Source organism: Geotrypetes seraphini, chromosome 10, assembly GCF_902459505.1.
Source record: "Geotrypetes seraphini chromosome 10, aGeoSer1.1, whole genome shotgun sequence".
In the NCBI taxonomy this organism is placed as follows: domain Eukaryota; kingdom Metazoa; phylum Chordata; class Amphibia; order Gymnophiona; family Dermophiidae; genus Geotrypetes; species Geotrypetes seraphini.
The window spans coordinates 28,318,142-28,337,051 of record NC_047093.1 but is presented as its reverse complement, the minus strand read 5'-3'; the positions used below and the strand labels follow the sequence as shown (position 1 = coordinate 28,337,051).

The 18,910-nt window shown below is 43.7% G+C and overlaps 1 protein-coding gene across 2 annotated transcripts; it reads left to right on the top strand.

The window, feature by feature from the left end:
* Nucleotides 1-162: 162 nt before the first annotated feature.
* ATP5PD (ATP synthase peripheral stalk subunit d) lies at nt 163-17,137 on the top strand. 2 transcript variants are annotated; one of them, XM_033961096.1, is made up of 6 exons: nt 163-295; nt 6,355-6,485; nt 9,991-10,087; nt 16,004-16,075; nt 16,507-16,569; nt 16,933-17,137. In XM_033961096.1, the coding sequence occupies exons 2-6, from the start codon at nt 6,364-6,366 to the stop codon at nt 17,062-17,064; spliced, it is 486 nt and encodes a 161-aa protein (XP_033816987.1). In that variant the 5' UTR covers nt 163-295; nt 6,355-6,363; the 3' UTR covers nt 17,065-17,137. The 2 variants fall into 2 exon arrangements, with proteins under 2 accessions (XP_033816987.1, XP_033816988.1); XM_033961097.1 differs by having other exon boundaries at nt 231-255.
* The last annotated feature ends 1,773 nt before the right edge of the window (nt 17,138-18,910 follow it).

Below are 18,910 nucleotides of genomic sequence, written 5' to 3'. Positions count from 1 at the left end.
TACACTGAGTGATTTTCTGATACAATTAAAATGGAAAATGTCAATAAACAGATCGAAAGAAACAAAAAACCCTATATAATTTAATTTTAGAAATAAGGACACGGTTAATTTCTCGAAGACTATTGAACTAAGGAACGCGGCATGGTTACTTGGAAACAGTTGCCGCCTTCTAGGACTCTTCTCTGATTGGATAGATCTGGCGGATGTGGCGTATGACGCCCGAGGTTGCGTGGCAGCCATTTTTAGTGTCTCCCGGTGAGTCCAGGTAGGCTACAGGCTGGGAATTTGACGGAAGGTAAGTAATACGGCGGTGGGACGGCTCTGGAGCCTACTGAGAGTTGGGCTCTTATCTACTGAGGTGCCGACGTAATATGAGACGCGCTTCTAGGGGTCTTAAGTGTGTCTCATATTTTGATGAACGGGCTGACCTTGTGCTGTCCGCTGTTCCTAGGGCACCTTGGTTGCCTTTAAATCCTTAGTTCTGTCCTGGTGTCTTCCGACGCCCGGCTTCGGCTCTTTCCTAGCATGTTAGCAAAGTTGATTCAGTCCTGGATTTAAACCGTTGCACGAAGGAATATGTAGTTCTGGTAAGGTTGTATGAAGGAGTAGCCTAGTGATTAGAGCGGAAGGGAAGCCCAAGCGGTCCTCCTCCCCTGCCTTGACTACTGTAATTTCCTCTACTGCTGTATTGCTGAGAAGGACCTTCAGAACCTACAATTGCTCCAAAATACAGCTGCAAGGCTAATCTTACGCAAGACCAAATATGAGAGGGGTTACACCTCTTCTTAAAGGCACTACATTGGTTGCCAGTCAGAGAAAAACAGGGTCCATTTCAACGTAGCATGCATGGTACATAAGACTATATACGGAGAAAACTCAGCAGGCCTCGCATCCACCATCCAAGTTGTACAATCCTTCCACAACTCAAGGACAATCCAATGATGGGAACTACCCCCATCCATCTGCACGCCATATTCAAAGGAAGGCTCTCTTTGAGACCACCTTTGAGTTTCAGGGGGCCAGAATCTGGAGCAACCTCCCAGGCAGCCTTTGACAAACACCCACATACTTCCAATTCAGGAAAGCACTGAAAACTTACCTTATTTTCCAGTCCCCTGCATATCATCTTCCATGCAATTTCTTTGTAATATCTATGTCTCTGTAGCAATTCTAATATTGTGTAAGCTGCAATGATTTCTAGCTGACGTTTGTGGGATACAAGAGTTGAGTTGATATGGAATGGTATGGAAGCCTGTTTCATATTTCATTGCATTTTTTTTGTGATCTTGGGCAAATCATTTCCTTCTCTTGCCTCATGACACGCTCACTTAACCCTCCATTGCCCCATGTACTACAGTTAAATTGTAATCCTGTCAGAACAGATAGGGAAATATTTAAGTATTGTAAACCGCTTTATCTCTTCATGAAAAAGGCAGTTAAAAAATCCCATTAAACAAGGTCCCCTTTTATCAAGCTGCTTTAGAGGTTTTTATCGCAGGCCGTGGCGGTAAAAGCTCTGATGCTCATAGGAATTCTATGACCATCAGAGCTTTTATCACCGTGGCCTGCGATAAAAAAACCCCAAACTAACTCAGCTTGATAAAAGAAAGCTTAAATTATAAGTCTTTTGGGGGAGGTAAAAACTTATGTATCTGAATGAAAGTTGAGTAGAACTACTAATCAATTGGAATGAGCTAAATATAATCTTGAATTATATTTCATAAGAAAATATTCCATGCAAAAAAAAAAAATTCTGTGCACAAAACTAGCGAATCAAGTTTGACAACATTTAAACAATATTTTTACTAATTATTATCCAGAATTCCAGAACAATTCAGTATTTTCATTAAGGCCCCCTTTTATCAAGCTGTGCTAAGGTTTTTATTGCAGGCTGTGGTGGTAAAAGCTCTGATGCTCATAGAATTCCTAAGAGTGTCGGAGCTTTTACCCTAAAAAGCCCTAACTAGAGAATGACACGGTGGCTGTTACTCACCAAAAGGGTGGGGGGTAAAGTGCTCACTGCAGGCATGGGGACAAGGCCATCCACTGCCCCGTTCAAGTTTTTTTCTCTCTTCTAGCAGCACACCTTTGTAAAAAGCCTACCTTAGTGAAGTTTGGTTGGTTTGTTTTCATAGTCTTTATGTTGTTGAAAAACATTTCTGAAAGCTGGCTTTTTCAATAAATTCAGAATAAAAAACTTTTCTATCTTTTGTTGTCCAAGCAGTTTATTTTTCCATTCAGTTAAGTCCCAGAGTCCCTTATTCTGCTTTTCTTTGTTGTTGTTTTGTTTTGTAACTGTCTTCCTAGGATCGCCTGTCCACATTACATTGTGTCCTTATCTGTCCTGTCCAGCATCTATCCCCACTGTCTCTATCCTGAGCTCCCTTGTGTCCTCCGGTCATCATCCCTCTGTCAGAATTACCCCTTATCAAGCAATGTCCCTGTGTCTAAGCAATCCTCCTATGTGCTATCTCGATGCTCTCTCCCCATCAAGCCTTCTCCATTTCTCTTTGCATGGTATTGCTTCAGTGATCTTGTCTCTACGCTCAGTTTCCATCCAGGATCTTTTTTTTGTTTTTGTCTCTTAGTGTGCAGGATCTTCCACTCCTGAGCCAGCTTCTCTCCCCTACCCCCTCAAATCTGCATATCTCACTCGTCCCTCTCACTCTCCCCTATCTCCTCCCAAGCCAGAATCTCTCACTCTACCCCAACACCCCCAGACAGCATCTCATCCCTGAATCACATCTGTCTACTCAGCCAGCAGCTGTCATCTCCACTCATCCTGCCCCCACAAGCCAGCATCTCAACCCCAATTTGTCCCTAGCCAGCACTCTTTCTCCCTATCCTTTCTGATCCAGCATCTCTCTCATCCCTGTCAAGCAACTAAGCCAACATCTCTTTCACCCTGGTCATCCCCCCAAGCCAGCATTTTTCTCACCCTGGTCCTCCTCCCCCCCTTCGAGCCAGCATCTTTCTCACCCCAGTCATCCCCCCTCCCCGAGCTAGCATCTTTCTCACCCCTGTTGCACCCTGAGCCAGCATATTTCTCACTCCTGTCCTCCCATGTATTTCGCACTCTCTCCCCATTGTCCTTAATCCATCATTCATTGTACGTCGGTGATGATTCCAATTGGCAACCTCCTTGCAGTCTGCAGAGCCCATGTAGGCAGCCCAAAGATGGCCAGAGTGCTGATGGTTTCAGGTTGTAGAGATTCTGCACAGAACACAGGTATTCTGTGCGCCTTTGGAATTCTACATTAATTCTGCATTGCACAGTTGTACAAAATTCTGCCAGGAGTAAGAAACACAAGACTGAAAGTCTGTGTATGCAAAAGGTAAATTCAGGATTACATGAACCCTGTTGGGAAATCTGGCGCTAGTTGGCAACCCTGTCTCTACCCCTAGTGATCTCCATCTGTGTCCCTGTTTGTCTCTTAGTCTCATAACAAATGCAAGGTCATGCATTTGGGTGCAATAACCCGAGGGAGCAGTACAGTTTAGGGGGTGAAGAGCAGGACTTGAGTGTGTGATGATCTTAAGGTGGCCAAACAGATTGAAAAGGCAATGGCAAAAGTTAGAAGGATGCTTTGGTACATAGGGAGAGAAATGGCCAATAGGAAAAAGGAGAGACCTCATTTAGAATATTGTGTGACCTCATCCTATATAATAAAAAGCTAGCCGCGCATGCGCACTCCTATTTGCGTGTTCTGTGATCAGTAGGTCTGTGGCTGCAGGAGTGCGCATGCGCGCTTATACGTCACCAGCCGCCTATCGCCTCCACAAGCCGGACCGCAGCCAGCCGCCGATCTCCGTTCCTCCTGCGGGGAGGGGGGGTTGTCTCGGAGGAGAGGATCGCGGCCGCTCAGCACCCCCACTGAGGAGCCCAGCAACTTTCCGCCCCAGCTCTTAAACTGACCCGAGTCCTTTGCCGCCCCCTCTTCCCTTCCCGCGGGCCTGACTACAAACCTGGCGATTCAAGCAGCATGTGCAGCAGTCTTCACACGCTGCTTCGGGCCCTTCTACTGCCCTGATTTGCTCTGCCGTGTCTGATGATGTCATCAGGGACGTGCCAGAGTAAATCAGGGCAGTAGAAGGACCCGAAGCAGTGTGTGGAGACTGATGCAAACGCTGCTGGAATCACCACGTTTGTAGTCGGGACCGCGGGAAGGGAAAGGGGGGTAGAGGAAACGCTAATGCTGCTGCACAGGGAACTGGTGTGGGAGGAGGGAAATGGAGGGGGGAGGGAATGCTGCTTTGGACAGACAGACAGAGGGAGGAAGGGAAACACAAAGAAAAGAAGAAAGACACAGGGGCAGGTGCACAGGGAACTGGTGTGGGGAGAGGGAATGCTGCTTTGGACAGACAGACAGGGAGGAAGGGAGACAGAAAGAAAAGAAGAAAGACACAGGGGCAGGGAGATACACAGAAAGACAGACAGACAAAGGGGGCCAGGGCAGAGACAGACAGAAAGAAAGACAGCGGGAGTCGCCTCAGGAGGGGTGCGGATGTGGCAGATGGAACTTTTCCAATGGGTGCAACTGGGCGGCTGTCGGGAATCTCTGATCAGGGGCAGAGCAAGGTAAGTGTATCATAGGGATAAGAAGGAGGAGGGGGAAAAAAAGGAAGGGATGCCTACTGCTGGACAGGGGGAGAAGGAAAGAGGTGCTGATGGACAGGGGGGGTGAGGAAAAAGGAACGGAGGCCTAATGTTGGACAGGGGGAGAAGGAACGAGGTGCTGCTGGACAGGGGGAAGGTAAAATAAAGGGAGAAGGGCTGCTGCTGGATAAGGAGAGCAGTGAAGGGGTGGTGGTGGACACAGGGGAGGTAAAAGGAAGGGACAATGGACAGGGGGAGCAGGCTAGGGGTGGTGATGGACAGCCAAGGAAAAAGAAAGGCAGAAAGAAAGAAAGCGGCTAAGGAGAGAGAGAGAAAGAAATAAAGACAGACACACACACATATATTCTAGCACCCGTTAATGTAACTGGCTATAAGACTAGTTTAGAATATTGTGTATGATTCTGGAGACTGCATATTCAAAAAGATATAAACAGGATCGAGTTGGTCCAGAGGATGGCAACAAAAATGGTCAGTGGCCTTCAGTATAAGGCATATGGAGATGGACAAAGATCTCAGTATGAATAATTTGAAGGATAGGCAGGAGAGGGGAGATATGATAGAGATGTTTATATACCTACATAGCATAAATGTGCATGAGGCAAGTCTCTCAACTGATAGGAAACTCTAGAATGAGGGCATAGGATGAAGTTAAGAGGTGATAAGTTCAAGTGTAAAGGGTAGTGGATGTGTGGAATAGTCTTCTGGTAGAGTAGGTGCACCAATGAATCTTTTGAACAGAAATTCAAGGCTGTGATAAACCATTTGCATTTGGGATACAGGGGTGTTCTCTGGACACTGGGTGTATGTATGTATGAGTAGCAACAATGATTCTAGTATGCTAATTATTTTATAAATATGTTGTAAGTATATTAAAATGTCTCAAGTTTATTGTAGATTGGTTTTTTAATTTTTATTGAACAGTTTGTAAAACAGAACACAGTGCATCAGAACAGACAAAATACAAATAACAATATGCACGATCCCACACAACAGAAAACTAATACACCAAATAGCTCCCTAGTCCGGGATCCTGATCCCCCTCCTTTATTGTAGATTGTTATTGATACTTAACAGACTTTTTAAATTAATTCTTGTAGAGGTGGTGGAGACAAAGACTCTTGTCTGAATTCAAGAAAGCGTGGGACAGGCACATGGGATCTCTAAGGGAGAGGAGGAGATAGTGTATGCTGTGGATGAGCAGACTGATAGGCCATTTTAGAGAGTGACAAATTTGTCCCCGTCGGAACTCAATTTCCCCATCCCTGCAAGTTTTGTCGCTATCCCTGTTCCATTCCTGGAGGCTCAGCCTTAACCACACAAACCTCACTTATGTATTTAAAGTGTTTGAGGCTTGTACAGATGAAGACAGAACTTGCAGGAAAAGAACTCGCTGGGATGTGAAAATTAGTTCCCATGGGTATGGGGAAAAATTTGTCCCCATGTCATTCTCTAGGGCATTTGGCCTTTATCTGCAGTCATGTTTCTATGTAACAATGCAAGGTATATTGCTTTGAGTAGCTGAGCTGCCCTTCCAGAGATCTTGGCTCCTGCATTTGTCCTTGGTTTCCCCCATTTTTTCCCTTCATGCTCAAGTCTCTCACCTTTGTATTTATGCACAAGTGTAAGGATTCCAGAGATTTAGTGATTCAGGATGACTTTGCAGAATGGGTTTAAGGTTATTAGGATCAGATATCGTTGTTGGGTTTGCTGGAGCTGATGCTGTTCTTCTCTTTTAGAGCACAAAAATGGCAAGTCGTAGAGCAGCTGTGAAGGCCATTGACTGGGTGGCGTTTGCAGAGAGGGTACCTCCGAATCAGAGGGCAGTGTTTAATAATCTTAAAACCCGAAGTGATGCAATTGCAGCCAGGTTAGTGCCTGCATGTTAGTGAATGGATAGCTATAAGAAGAGTATAAGAATGTAATATGATATATTTCAGCCAGCACTGCTTTTACCTTGCCCAGACACAGAAATGTGAAGAGTACTTGGCAGTCTGTGATTGAGGTGGATCAGAGAATGAAATAGCTGAAAAAATTCACAAATTAAATTACGTGTGCATAAACTAAAACTTCGAAAGCATTACTGTACAGACAGTCCCTGGGTTAAGAATGAGTTACATTTTTAAAGATGTTCTTAAGTCGGATTTATATGCAACTCAGAACTTGTAGATTTTAAGATTCTTGCTGCTTACCTCTGCTCCCAGATGACAAAAAGACCAACTGTCCTTACCGGTGTTCCCTCTAAGGTACAGAATGCACAACCACACAGTGTTCTTAGCGTGGCCATACATCATTCCTGAATCTGCTACAGGAAATACTGCCACTGGAAATACTGCTCAGTGAAATCAAATGAAGCCGCAACCGCGTTCTTAAGTACGAGTCGTACTTAAGTCAGGTGTCTGTAACTCGGGGATTGCCTATACTTGACTCGCATAAGAACATAAGAGTTGCCATACTGGGACAGACCGAAGGTCCCTCAAGCCCCGTATCCTGTTTCCAACAGTGGCCAACCCAGGTCACAAGTGCCTGGCAAAATCCCAAGCTGTAGCAACATTCTAGAGCTGATATTGTGATGTCACAATGCCTCATTCCATCAATGCCTAAGAGCCAGCCTCATCAGTGATGTCACAATGGCTTGATTATTCCTATACAGGTAGTACCTGGGTTAAGAAAGGGATACATTTTTAAAGCTGTTCTTAAGTCGGATTTGTATGTAACTCAGAACTTGTAGATTTTAAGATTCTTGCTGACAAAAGGGCCAACTGTCCCTACCAGTGTTCCCTCTAAGGAACAGCATGCACAACCACACACTTTTCTTAATGTGGCCATGCGTCATTCCTGAATCTGCTGCAGGAGAAATGTAGGAGTCTGTGCCATTGGAAATACTGCTCAGTGAAATCAAATGAAGCTACAACTTCAATGATCTTAAGTACGAGTCGTACTTAAGGCGGGCGTCTGAAACTCGGGGACTGTCTGTATGTTAAAATTAGCACCTTCTGTTCTGAGAAACACTACCTTTTATCAAGCTGAGTCTTGGGTACAAATTGTGATTTGTGAACCTCTTAAGTGCTAGCATTTATTTGCAAAAGATGTCGAGCAACAATGACTGATCCACATAGACGTTTGATTCATACATTAAACTGTACTCTATATAAATGAGATGGCAAAACTTACTTTTAAATGATCACTGACCTTTAGTTTTCCATAAGCATTCAATTTCTGATCTACTTTGTCGGTCAGCAACTGACTGGAAGTGGGAAGGGAAACTGAATAGTTTTAAAATAGCTCTGTACTGCTTCCTGGGCTCCATGCAGAGCTGCTCAAAGCAGTATATAAGATATACAGAATACAAACTTAAACAATTACCTAAGGGTCAAACTGTTGTACAACTTGGCTAACTCCGATAAATATAAAAATAATGTAAGTTTCAAATTTACTGGGAATTCATTGGGTTTGTCTAAATTGCCAATTATATGATGCTAACAATGCTTCTTGTCTTGCCTGCTATTTTCAATGCTGCTTCTGTTTTGGATATACTAATATATAGAAATCATGGTATGTGAAATTGGTTACTTCTAGAAGGAAGGAATTGTATGAGATATATGTGACCTGCTAAATGACAAGATATCAAAGGTGGGATTACAAATAACAGATAAAGGCTATAAAATTTTGAAGGGGTGGTAAATTTGGACAACTCTTAATTTTTGAAAGTTTTGTGTACTTTAGAGTTGGTAGAAAGGGACTATGGAATTTTTTCTAGAACTTTGTGGTCCTTTTATTAAGATGCGCTAACCAATTTATATTCCTATGGACATCTTAGCATTTAGCACACGCTAAATTGGTTAGTGCACCTTAGTAAAAGGACCCTTTTATTTTTCATGTTCTACAGCTTGAAAACTTCATTTTTCTAAAAATAATGTAGTTTTTATAGATGAAAGTTTCTCACTTTTTAAAGATGTAATTGGTCCATACTAGTGCTGCCCGATTCACGATTCAAATTGATTCACCGATTCACTTCGGGTGAATCGATTCGATTAGATTTACCAGGACAAAAAATCGGCCTCCCAATTCGTTAACTGACCCTCCCCCCTAAAGCAGGAGCGGCAGCGCTGCCTCTTGCTGGCCTGCCGCTCCTGCTTTAGAGGGCGAGTGGGGAGGGTCAGTCGGGAAGTGGCTTACTCGCTGGCTTCCCGTTGCTGTACTGTCGGTCTTATCCCACTGGCCTCCTGGAATCAATTTTTCTAATTTCAGCAGCCTGCAATAAGATCGCTGGCGCTAGCGATCTTTGCAAGCTGCCGTACGGCTTCGGAGCTCTCTTCTCTCTGCTGCGGTCCCACCCCTTCTCTGATGTCAGAGGAGGGGCGGGACCGCAGCAGAGAGAAGACATATATATATATATATATATATATATATATATATATATATATATATATATACTGCACTGATAACTATGCACTGTGAGAAAGGTACTGCATAAATATAATTTTTAAATGTACTGCCCATTACCATGTATTTTTTTATTCTCTCTCTCTCAAACACTATCCCTCCCTTCTTTTACTAAGCTGCAGTAGAGGTTTCTACCACAGCCCAGAGCGCTAAATGCTCATAGAATTCCTATGAGCGTCGGAGCATTTAAAGCTCCAGGCCACGGTAGAAACCTCTACCTCTACCATTTATTTATATATATATATATAAATAAATGGTAGAGGTAGAGCCCAGAGCGCTAAATGCTCATAGAATTCCTATGAGCATCGGAGCATTTAAAGCTCCGGGCCACGGTAGAAACCTCTACCTCTACCATTTATTTATATATATATATATATATATATAAATATAAATAAATAAATGGTAGAGGTAGAGGTAGAGGTTTCTACCGTGGCCCGGAGCTTTAAATGCTCCGATGCTCATAGGAATTCCTATTTATATGGTAGAGGTAGAGGTAGAGGTTTCTATATCGGAGCATTTAAAGCTCCGGGCCACGGTAGAAACCTCTACCTCTACCATTTATTTATATATATAAATATATAAATAAATATATAAATAAATAAATGGTAGAGGTAGAGGTTTCTACCGTGGCCCGGAGCTTTAAATGCTCCGATGCTCATAGGAATTCTATGAGCATTTAGCGCTCTGGGCTGTGGTAGAAACCTCTACTGCAGCTTAGTAAAAGGAGGGAGGGATAGTGTTTGAGAGAGAGAGAATAAAAAAATACATGGTAATGGGCAGTACATTTAAAAATTATATTTATGCAGTACCTTTCTCGCAGTGCATAGTTATCAGTGCAGTAGGAGCAAGACAATATAAGGCATGTCATGCACATGGGGAAATGACAGTGGGTTGACGCCTCTTTAACGTTCTCTATTATATCTTTATAGATTGCAGTCACTGCCTGAAAAACCACCAGCTATTGATTGGGCTTTCTATAGGAAGGCCGTTGCCAAGCCTGGTATGGTTGATGAATTTGAAAAGAAGGTGAGTGAGTCTAAATAAGTTTTGTGCCATTGGGGAATATAGTGCTTTTACTTGGGAAAAGGGGACTACCGTATTTTCACGCATATAACGCGCGCGTTATACGCGTTTTTACCTACCGCGCATACCCCTCGCGCGTTATACGAGTGAGCGCGGTATACAAAAGTTTTTCTACATAGTTCCCACCCCGCCCGACGCCCGATTCACCCCCCCCCCCAGCAGGACCGCTCGCACCCCCACCCCGAACGACCGCTCGCACGCGCTCCCACCCGCACCCGCGATCGGAGCAAGAGGGAGCCCAAGCCCTCTTGCCCGGCCGACTCCCCGACAATATCGGGCCAGGAGGGAGCCCAAACCCTCCTGGCCACGGCGACCCCCTACCTCCACCCCGCACTACATTACGGGCAGGAGGGATCCCAGGCCCTCCTGCCCTCGACGCAAACCCCCCTCCCTCCCTCCAACGACCGCCCCCCCCAAGAACCTCCGACCGCCCCCCCAGCCGACCCGCGACCCCCCTGGCCGACCCCCACGACACCCCCACCCCCCTTCCCCGTACCTTTGCTAGTTGGCCGGACAGACGGGAGCCAAACCCGCCTGTCCGGCAGGCAGCCAACGACGGAATGAGGCCGGATTGGCCCATCCGTCCCAAAGCTCCGCCTACTGGTGGGGCCTAAGGCGCGTGGGCCAATCAGAATAGGCCCTGGAGCCTTAGGTCCCACCTGGGGGCGTGGCCTGAGGCACATGGGCCCAACCCGACCATGTGCCTCAGGCCGCACCCCCAGGTGGGACCTAAGGCTCCAGGGCCTATTCTGATTGGCCCACGCGCCTTAGGCCCCACCAGTAGGCGGAGCTTTGGGACGGATGGGCCAATCCGGCCTCATTCCGTCGTTGGCTGCCTGCCGGACAGGCGGGTTTGGCTCCCGTCTGTCCGGCCAACTAGCAAAGGTACGGGGAAGGGGGGTGGGGGTGTCGTGGGGGTCGGCCAGGGGGGTCGCGGGTCGGCTGGGGGGGCGGTCGGAGGTTCTTGGGGGGGGGCGGTCGTTGGAGGGAGGGAGGGGGGTTTGCGTCGAGGGCAGGAGGGCCTGGGATCCCTCCTGCCCGTAATGTAGTGCGGGGTGGGGGTAGGGGGTCGCCGTGGCCAGGAGGGTTTGGGCTCCCTCCTGGCCCGATATTGTCGGGGAGTCGGCCGGGCAAGAGGGCTTGGGCTCCCTCTTGCTCCGATCGCGGGTGCGGGTGGGAGCGCGTGCGAGCGGTCGTTCGGGGTGGGGGTGCGAGCGGTCCTGCTGGGGGGGGGGCAGGGCAGGGCGGGTAAACGGAGAGTCGGGGAGGGCGAAAGGAGAGTCGGGGTGGCCAGAGGAGAGTCGGGGCGGGCGAAAGGAGAGTCGGGGTGGCCAGAGGAGAGTCGGGGCGGGCGAAAGGACAGTCGGGCAGCATGCGCGTTATACCCGTGAGCGCGGTATACAAAAGTTTTTATACATAATATTGTGGTTTCTGCGCGCTATACCCGTGTGCGCGTTATACACGGGTGCGCGTTATCTGCGTGAAAATACGGTACTGTGTGTTGAGGTGTTTTTTTTTTTTTCTTCTTTAACCCCCAGAGACCCAAATATAGAAAAAAACGTAAAAAAAATGTTTTCGAACGTTCACATGTTGTTATAGGAGGCTTGTGATCCCTAAATCAGTGTTTTTTTTTTTTATTTTGACATTTTAGTAACTTTTGGGGAGGATGTTGTAAAATTGCAACGCTGGGCCTGTAAGGTAGCAGAATTTCAATAGTGTCACTCTCTCTCTGAACACATGTAAGGAATAATTAAAAGTTTATTTGTACTTTACAGCTTATAAAGACCCACCTAAGTTTATGTATATACACAACAACAATAGTATAATAAAGAAAAAAGTAATTTTTATTATCAATTTAATACAAAAAATGAGTATCATATAAAAACGCAAATTTTTCCCTGTGAAGCGCCCATTGACTTCTATCAGCGGTAATCAAGAAATTTCGTGTTTTTGCACAAAAAATTTCATGTTAGCGCAAATACGGGTAAAAACGGCCACGCTATGAAATAGCACTTGTGCTATCTTCATAGCACGGTTTTGTGAATCAAGCCCTATATGTGCATGTTTTATTTGTTCATTTATTCAGTTATGGTAGTTCCAAAAACAGTTATTTTGCTCTGAAAAGCACAGGCGAACATTGCACTTCCTGCAAAGTGTGTTGGTATAGCCTTTTGCACAGTGTCGGCACCGTCCTCTATCGGCTTTGATGGGAAAATGTCCAATCATGTCCTTGCAAACTTCCTTTGGAGGGTGTGCATTTGACTTTTTGGCTGTCATGGCAGCTGAAGAACCTCCATCATCTGTAAACTGCCTCTTTTGGGAAGTCAAGGTGCCCCCTCTTGATGAAACTGGGCTTGCAGATGGTCGCCCTCGCTTTGACACTGACCCAGCCGTTCCGATCAGGATAAGAGAAGATGCCAACTGGGCCTGAAACATTCTCCTGTTTAGCATCTGTTTCTTTGGGATATCCAAAGCTTTGCAGTCCCTTTTGTACAGGAGCCAAGCATTGATCACAGCTAGGTTAATGGTGTGCCAGAAGATGTAAAGGTACCAGCGGTAGGACTTCAGTGGAAACTTGTATTTTGCTGCAAATGAGTCTAACAAATCCACTCCGCCCATGAATTTGTTATAGGCAGCCACGATATAAGGCCTCTCAACTTCAACAAATCTTTTGGCAGTTTTGTCCCAGCGTTGAATCTTCTCCACTGGTTGTGGGCCAGCAAAGGAAGACACAAGTGTAACCTGTCTGTTGTCAAACCATTTCACAGCACAAATGTTGTGATTTGACTCCACTCTGACATCAAAGCTTCCTCTTCCCTTTTTCTTCAAGCTTTTCTCATCCTCAAGATTACAGTTTGGAAGGCGCACTTGTCTGGCTGTTCCTGTGTAATGAATTCCACAATCCAGCAGCCTAACTATCAATGGGATGCTGGTGAAAAAGTTGTCTGCATAGATCTTGTAGTTGTGACTATGTGGAAGTGTGGAAGCAAGTTTCATCACAACATCCCCTGATAGTCCAAGTTCAGATCTTGCCCGTATTCCATTCACACTGCCTTGGTACACATCAAAATCACAAAGTATACCAGAGATTCCAGTCCTTGCCCACAGCTTGAACCCCCATGGGTTTGGCTTGCCACGCATGTACTGTTTGATGCTGCTGAATTTCCCCCTGAAAGGGATCATCATTTCATCAACAGAGTTATGTTCTTCAGGGACCACTTTTAGGCATTTCTCTCTGAAAGCATCAAGCCATGGTCTGAGTTTCCAGAGTTTGTCACTTTTTTGTTCCATCTCAGACACGGTTAGATTGTTCACAAAATGTAATGATGTCAACAGAGACTGGAATCTGTTTCGTGACATTACATCAGCGACAGGACTGTATCTTGTGTCTGCTTCCCAGTACATACGGACTCCAGGCATTTGGACAAGACCCATCTTCAGATACATGCCAATCATCTGCTCTATTTCCTTTGTGTTTGTGTTTATAGATGATCCTTTCTTCTGAAAACTGTACTGATTTGTGTTATCTGCCAGAGCGTTGATCATATCTTCTGTCACAAACTTCTGAAAGTACTCCAGTGGTGTGCAGAGGGAATGGACATCATTACTCCAAAGCAGGCAACAGGGTGGTATGACTTCATGGCCAGATAAACAGACCTATTTACACATTCAACCATCCAATGGTGTTGCAGAACTGAACAATAGGTTCTATTAGTAATGTACATGAAGTTTTAAAAAGAAAAAAAATGGGGGAGGGTTTATTTTGTAGCCTTAAATGTGATGTTGTAATATTACAACACTGGGTCTCAGGGGAGTGCAGACAAAACCTTGCTATCACTTTGACCCACTGTTGTAAAATTACAACATAGAAATAACCAGCTCTAAATCTCTTAAAATCAGTATATTCAATGATGTCATAAAATCTGCATGATCTACACATATTAATGATCACATAAAAAAATATTTCAAGCTTTTTACTTACTTTAGTCCTGATGTATCCCGTCCAAAACAACAAGATGATATACTCCAAAGCAGGCAACAGGGTTGTATGACTTCATGGCCAGATAAACAGACCTATTTACACATTCAACCATCCAATGGTGTTGCAGAACTGAACAATAGGTTCTATTAGTAATGTACATGAAGTTTTAAAAAGAAAAAAAATGGGGGAGGGTTTATTTTGTAGCCTTAAATGTGATGTTGTAATATTACAACACTGGGTCTCTGTGAGTTAATGTTACTGTACACAAACCAGTCCACCACATACTCAGAAATTCTATTTTCAAAATCAAGACTCTGTTTTTAGAATTATTATTATTATTTTTTTTTTTACTTCATTGTTTCTTAAGGCAGTGTTACTATTTGAGAACAGCATGGCGGGCATTCATTCGTGGTACAGCAATGAAGTCTCGTTACAGAATAGAGAGTTGCGCCCGATCCTGCACGGAATCTCCTGTCCCCACCCATCCCTCAATAAAAGTTACCTGTCCCCATAAAAAGCAGCAATTACTTCTGACAGTTTTAATTTTTAAGTCTTAGGGCTCCTTTTACAAAGGTGCATTAGGGCCCTAATGTGTGGAATAGCGCGCTAGCCGCTATCTCCTCCTCTTGAGCAGGCGGTAGTTTTCCGGGTAGCGCGCGTTAATCCAATGTGTGCGTTAAAAACGCTGGTGCACCTTTGTAAAGGAGCCCTTGGTGTATTTTAACCAACAATAAAACAATATAAACAAATAACAGTGAACATAAATAAGAAATGCATGTATAACCGGAAATAATTAGAATAGACATTAGGTCATGTGACTGTAGGTTCGACCATTTCTTATTAAAAGAATAAAAGAGTTGGATTTTTTGGCAATATAAAGCTCGTATTTGTAGATCAATTAAATCTGGTTCCACCATCTGGCATAGGCAACTTGTGAGAGGTCCTTCCAAGATCCACAAATGGTTTTTAATGCAGCAATGAATAAAGAATCAAACAATACAGCATCAAAATAATTTAAAGCAGAATCGAGAGAGGCACTTTTCAGGACAATGGTTGTATAAGAAAAATGTGCCAAAACTGAACTGGAAACCCCCCAAAACAAACTCATCAAGCACTTCATTTTTGTATTAAACACAATTGGTGGCATAACCATGAGAGGGGGCTGAGCCTCCCACTTAGAGCTTAGCCCCCCTCAAAATGAACATCTCCCTTGCTGTAGCTGGTGGGACATTTTGTTTTTTCCATCACCTTGGTCCCAGTTTCTGCTTTTGTCTATCTTCTACTAATTCTCTTTCCAGGCCTCAGGAATCCCAGTTCCATTCCTATGGGAGACCAGTGAGCCTGGGGGGGATCCCTGCAGGAGACCAGTGAGCCTGGGGGGGATCCCTGCAGGAGACCTGTAAGCCTGGGGGGATCCCTGCGGGAGTCCCGCAATGCCCTTTCCCTTGCAGACCTCTATCACAGAATTCAATAGTTATGTTGGAAAACAGTTATTCAATTGCCCTACCACAATAAAATATGAACAAATCTTTTTAATGCTTTTTGTAAATATATATTCTAATGTGCTGCTGTAAATGGACAAAATAATGAATCTGTGGTGGTTCTTTTGTTAAAACAAATCAAGAGATATAAATCCAAATATTACACAGATCTATAGCAAGTTCCAGTCTATTTTTGTTTTGATTGAAAGTTATATCAAAATATATTTTAAATACCTTGTGATTTGTTAGCAATTTTTATAAAAGTTAGTCTGGTCCTTTGTCACTGTCTTGCATGCATTCTCAAGGGAATTGGGCTGAGTGATTCCTGAGCTGGTATTTATGATTTCTAAGCAAATCTTTGTTCTTGTATTTTTATTTTTTTTCTTTTGCATACAGTTCAGTGCAGTAACAATTCCTGAGCCCATCGATACTCAGACGGCCAAGATTACTACCCAAGAGCAGGAGGCTGTAAGAGTCTGGAGTCCCTTCATTTACATGAGTATTCCTCTCAGATTAGTCTTGAGATGCAAAATGTTTTAAAAGTTAGTCAGAAGGGATGAGGAAGGAGAGACAGCAGGAGCAAATGTTCAGACCTTCCTATTGTGAGTCTCTGTTTACGTAAAATTTAATCAAACTGATGGGATTTCTCCCTCTTGGAATGGCCCCATTGGGTGCTGATATTATACTGCTGGTACAGATTGCTTGGCAGTAATGTTGATGTGTGTGTGTGTGTATGCACACATGACCAGAACAAAACCTATCGCCCAATCTCAGAAGTTGCTTTGGGCTGAGTATTCTGGTGGTATTGTACTTTGAAAGAATCCCAGTTGGTTTGAATCATCTAGCTTCAACTCTTAGCCTGAGTGGTGGTTTATCTGTAACCCTTTAATCTCTTGCAGAACAAGAATGCAGCTGCCTATGTGGAGGCTTCTAAAACCCGGATTGCAAAGTATGAGAAAGATGTAAGTTCAGTACACTTTTTTTTTTTCTTCTTTCCCATGTTTTATGAGTACAGAACTGAGCATCAGGTTTAAAAGTAGAACATGACTGGTGAAGATTGCAAAGTTTATCTAGTTTTCCTTTTTTCTTTCCTAATAACTGTAGCATAGACTCTATTGTTCTTGCTTCCTGACTACTTAGGATTGTACCATGTTTCCTTGAAATCTTGTTATTAGATTTCAGCCTCTTTCTACGAAGAGACTGCCTTTTATCCAACCTTCTGTATTTGAGTTACTGATCTAATCTTGTTTGTAGTTTTGAATGTGTGATTTTGTATATTTGCTTACATCTTGGTTATATTTTCAATTCTCCCTTTAATTTTGCAGCTAGAAAAGTTTAAAAACATGATTCCTTTTGACCAGATGACCATTGAAGATCTTAATGAAGCCTTCCCTGAAACCAAGCTTGATAAGGAAAAGTATCCCTATTGGCCTCACAAACCTGCTGCTGAATTGTAAATATCTATTTACTTAGAAACTGCAAATTATAAGAACCTTGAATATCCCTGAGAAATAAAATTATTGTACAGAATGTCCTGTGGATTTCTGAAGGTGGTAGGGGAAGGGGATGGAGAGGATATGGGTATAAACTGAATATTGAATGCTGTATGTCATGAGAAGCAGAACTCTTCACTCAACGCGTGGACATACTGTGTTCCTAGGAAACAATAACCCCAGAATTTAATTTTGATAAAATATCCAAAGCATCACTGTTTTATTTTTTTTAACATGTTTTACATACATTGAAGAAAATGGGGTAACATAGAAACATGATGGCAGATAAAGGCCAAATGGCCCATCTAGTCTGCCCATCCGCAGTAACAATTATTTCTTTCTCTCTCTCTGAGAGATCCCACATGCCTATCCCAGGCCCTCTTGAATTCATACAGTCTCTGTTTCCACCACCTCTTCCTGGAGACTGTTCCACGCATCTGTAAAAAAAGTATTTCCTTAGATTACTCTGGAGTCTATCACCTCTTAACTTCATCTTATGCTCTCTCATTGCAGAGTTTCCTTTCAAATGAAAGAGACTCAACTCAAGCACATTTATATTATGTAGGTATTTAAACATCTCAAGAAAAATAATATAATAACAAACAATCTAAAAAAAATATATATATCAATGTTATTAGCCTAGTGGTGAAGATACCCACTGAAGCGCATTAACTTATAGTGGAGAAAAAGCCTCAACTGCATTAAAAAATGCTTTCAATATCAGATGGCAACCCAGCGGGTTATAAGCCAGTCAAATTCTGGCATATAGGCAAAAAACTCCATCAAGTACAAAATGCTGTTTTCAAAAAATGGGTTAACCCACACCACTGTGCACAAGAAAACGACAGAAGAACAGGAAAAATGCTTAACTTATCTTCACTAGCGGGTATCCTTGCTCACAGACCGTTGCAATCGGGACCACAGCTATTCATGTTGAAATCATGTCTCAACTAATCCACAACTCTGTAGTGAAGAAAAGCAGTTATTCCAACAAGGATCTTGTTTCGCCAGCTAGTGGTTGCATCAGGGAAATATCCAATGTTCTCTCTCCCTCCAGCTCTGTGCACTGAAGGCTCCACGCTGACGCCTGGATTTACAGCCGGGGTCCTCCTGACATCACTTCCGGTTAGATCAATTTCCACTCAAAAAAAGAGGAAAAAAATGAATAAAACGCACACCATTCAATTCTTTGATTCAATCCTTTAGTCCCAATAGTGTCCAAAAAGAAAATGAACCGTTGCTCACTCTGGTAGAGTCTGGTTTTCACATCACCCCTCCGTTGCGTCACGGACATATGATCCAACACAAAACACCGGAACTCTTCCAACACATGACACTGCTCTACACAGTGCCACGTCAGCACATCCACCTGTTTTTTGGGGCGATATTCGAGCGATGTTCAAACTGTGGGCATTGTTTATGCCATAGTTTGTCCATGTGGGCTGTGCTATATAGGACATACGGCATGGAGTTTGAAGACTCAGCTGTTTGAACATCGCTTCAACCATGAACACAGAACAGAAATATTTGTTAAGCAATTCGGCCTTTTCTTTATCAACTTCTACATATTCCTCCCCTTCACCTTTTGAGTCTCGCAATGCCACTTTTGCACTTCTTCCTATCACTAATATATCTAAAAAATATCTTGTCTCCCCGTTTTACGGTCGGCTATTTTTTTCTTCCATTTACATCTTTGCTTTCCTGACTACACGACCAGCCTCTCTTAACTAAAGTTTGAATGGTCAGTTGGAGAGCACTGAAGCAAAAAAAAAAAAAAAAAAAAGAGGGGCTTAATAGATTTATTTGGAAG

Excerpts from the sequence above, each read along its gene's own strand:
- ATP5PD (XM_033961096.1), top strand. The coding sequence starts at position 6,364 with ATGGCAAGTCGTAGAGCAGCTGTGAAGGCCATTGACTGGGTGGCGTTT. Across the intron at positions 6,486-9,990 it reads AGTGATGCAATTGCAGCCAG|ATTGCAGTCACTGCCTGAAA; the intron begins GTTAGTGCCTGC and ends ATATCTTTATAG. Across the intron at positions 16,570-16,932 it reads TTGCAAAGTATGAGAAAGAT|CTAGAAAAGTTTAAAAACAT; the intron begins GTAAGTTCAGTA and ends TTAATTTTGCAG.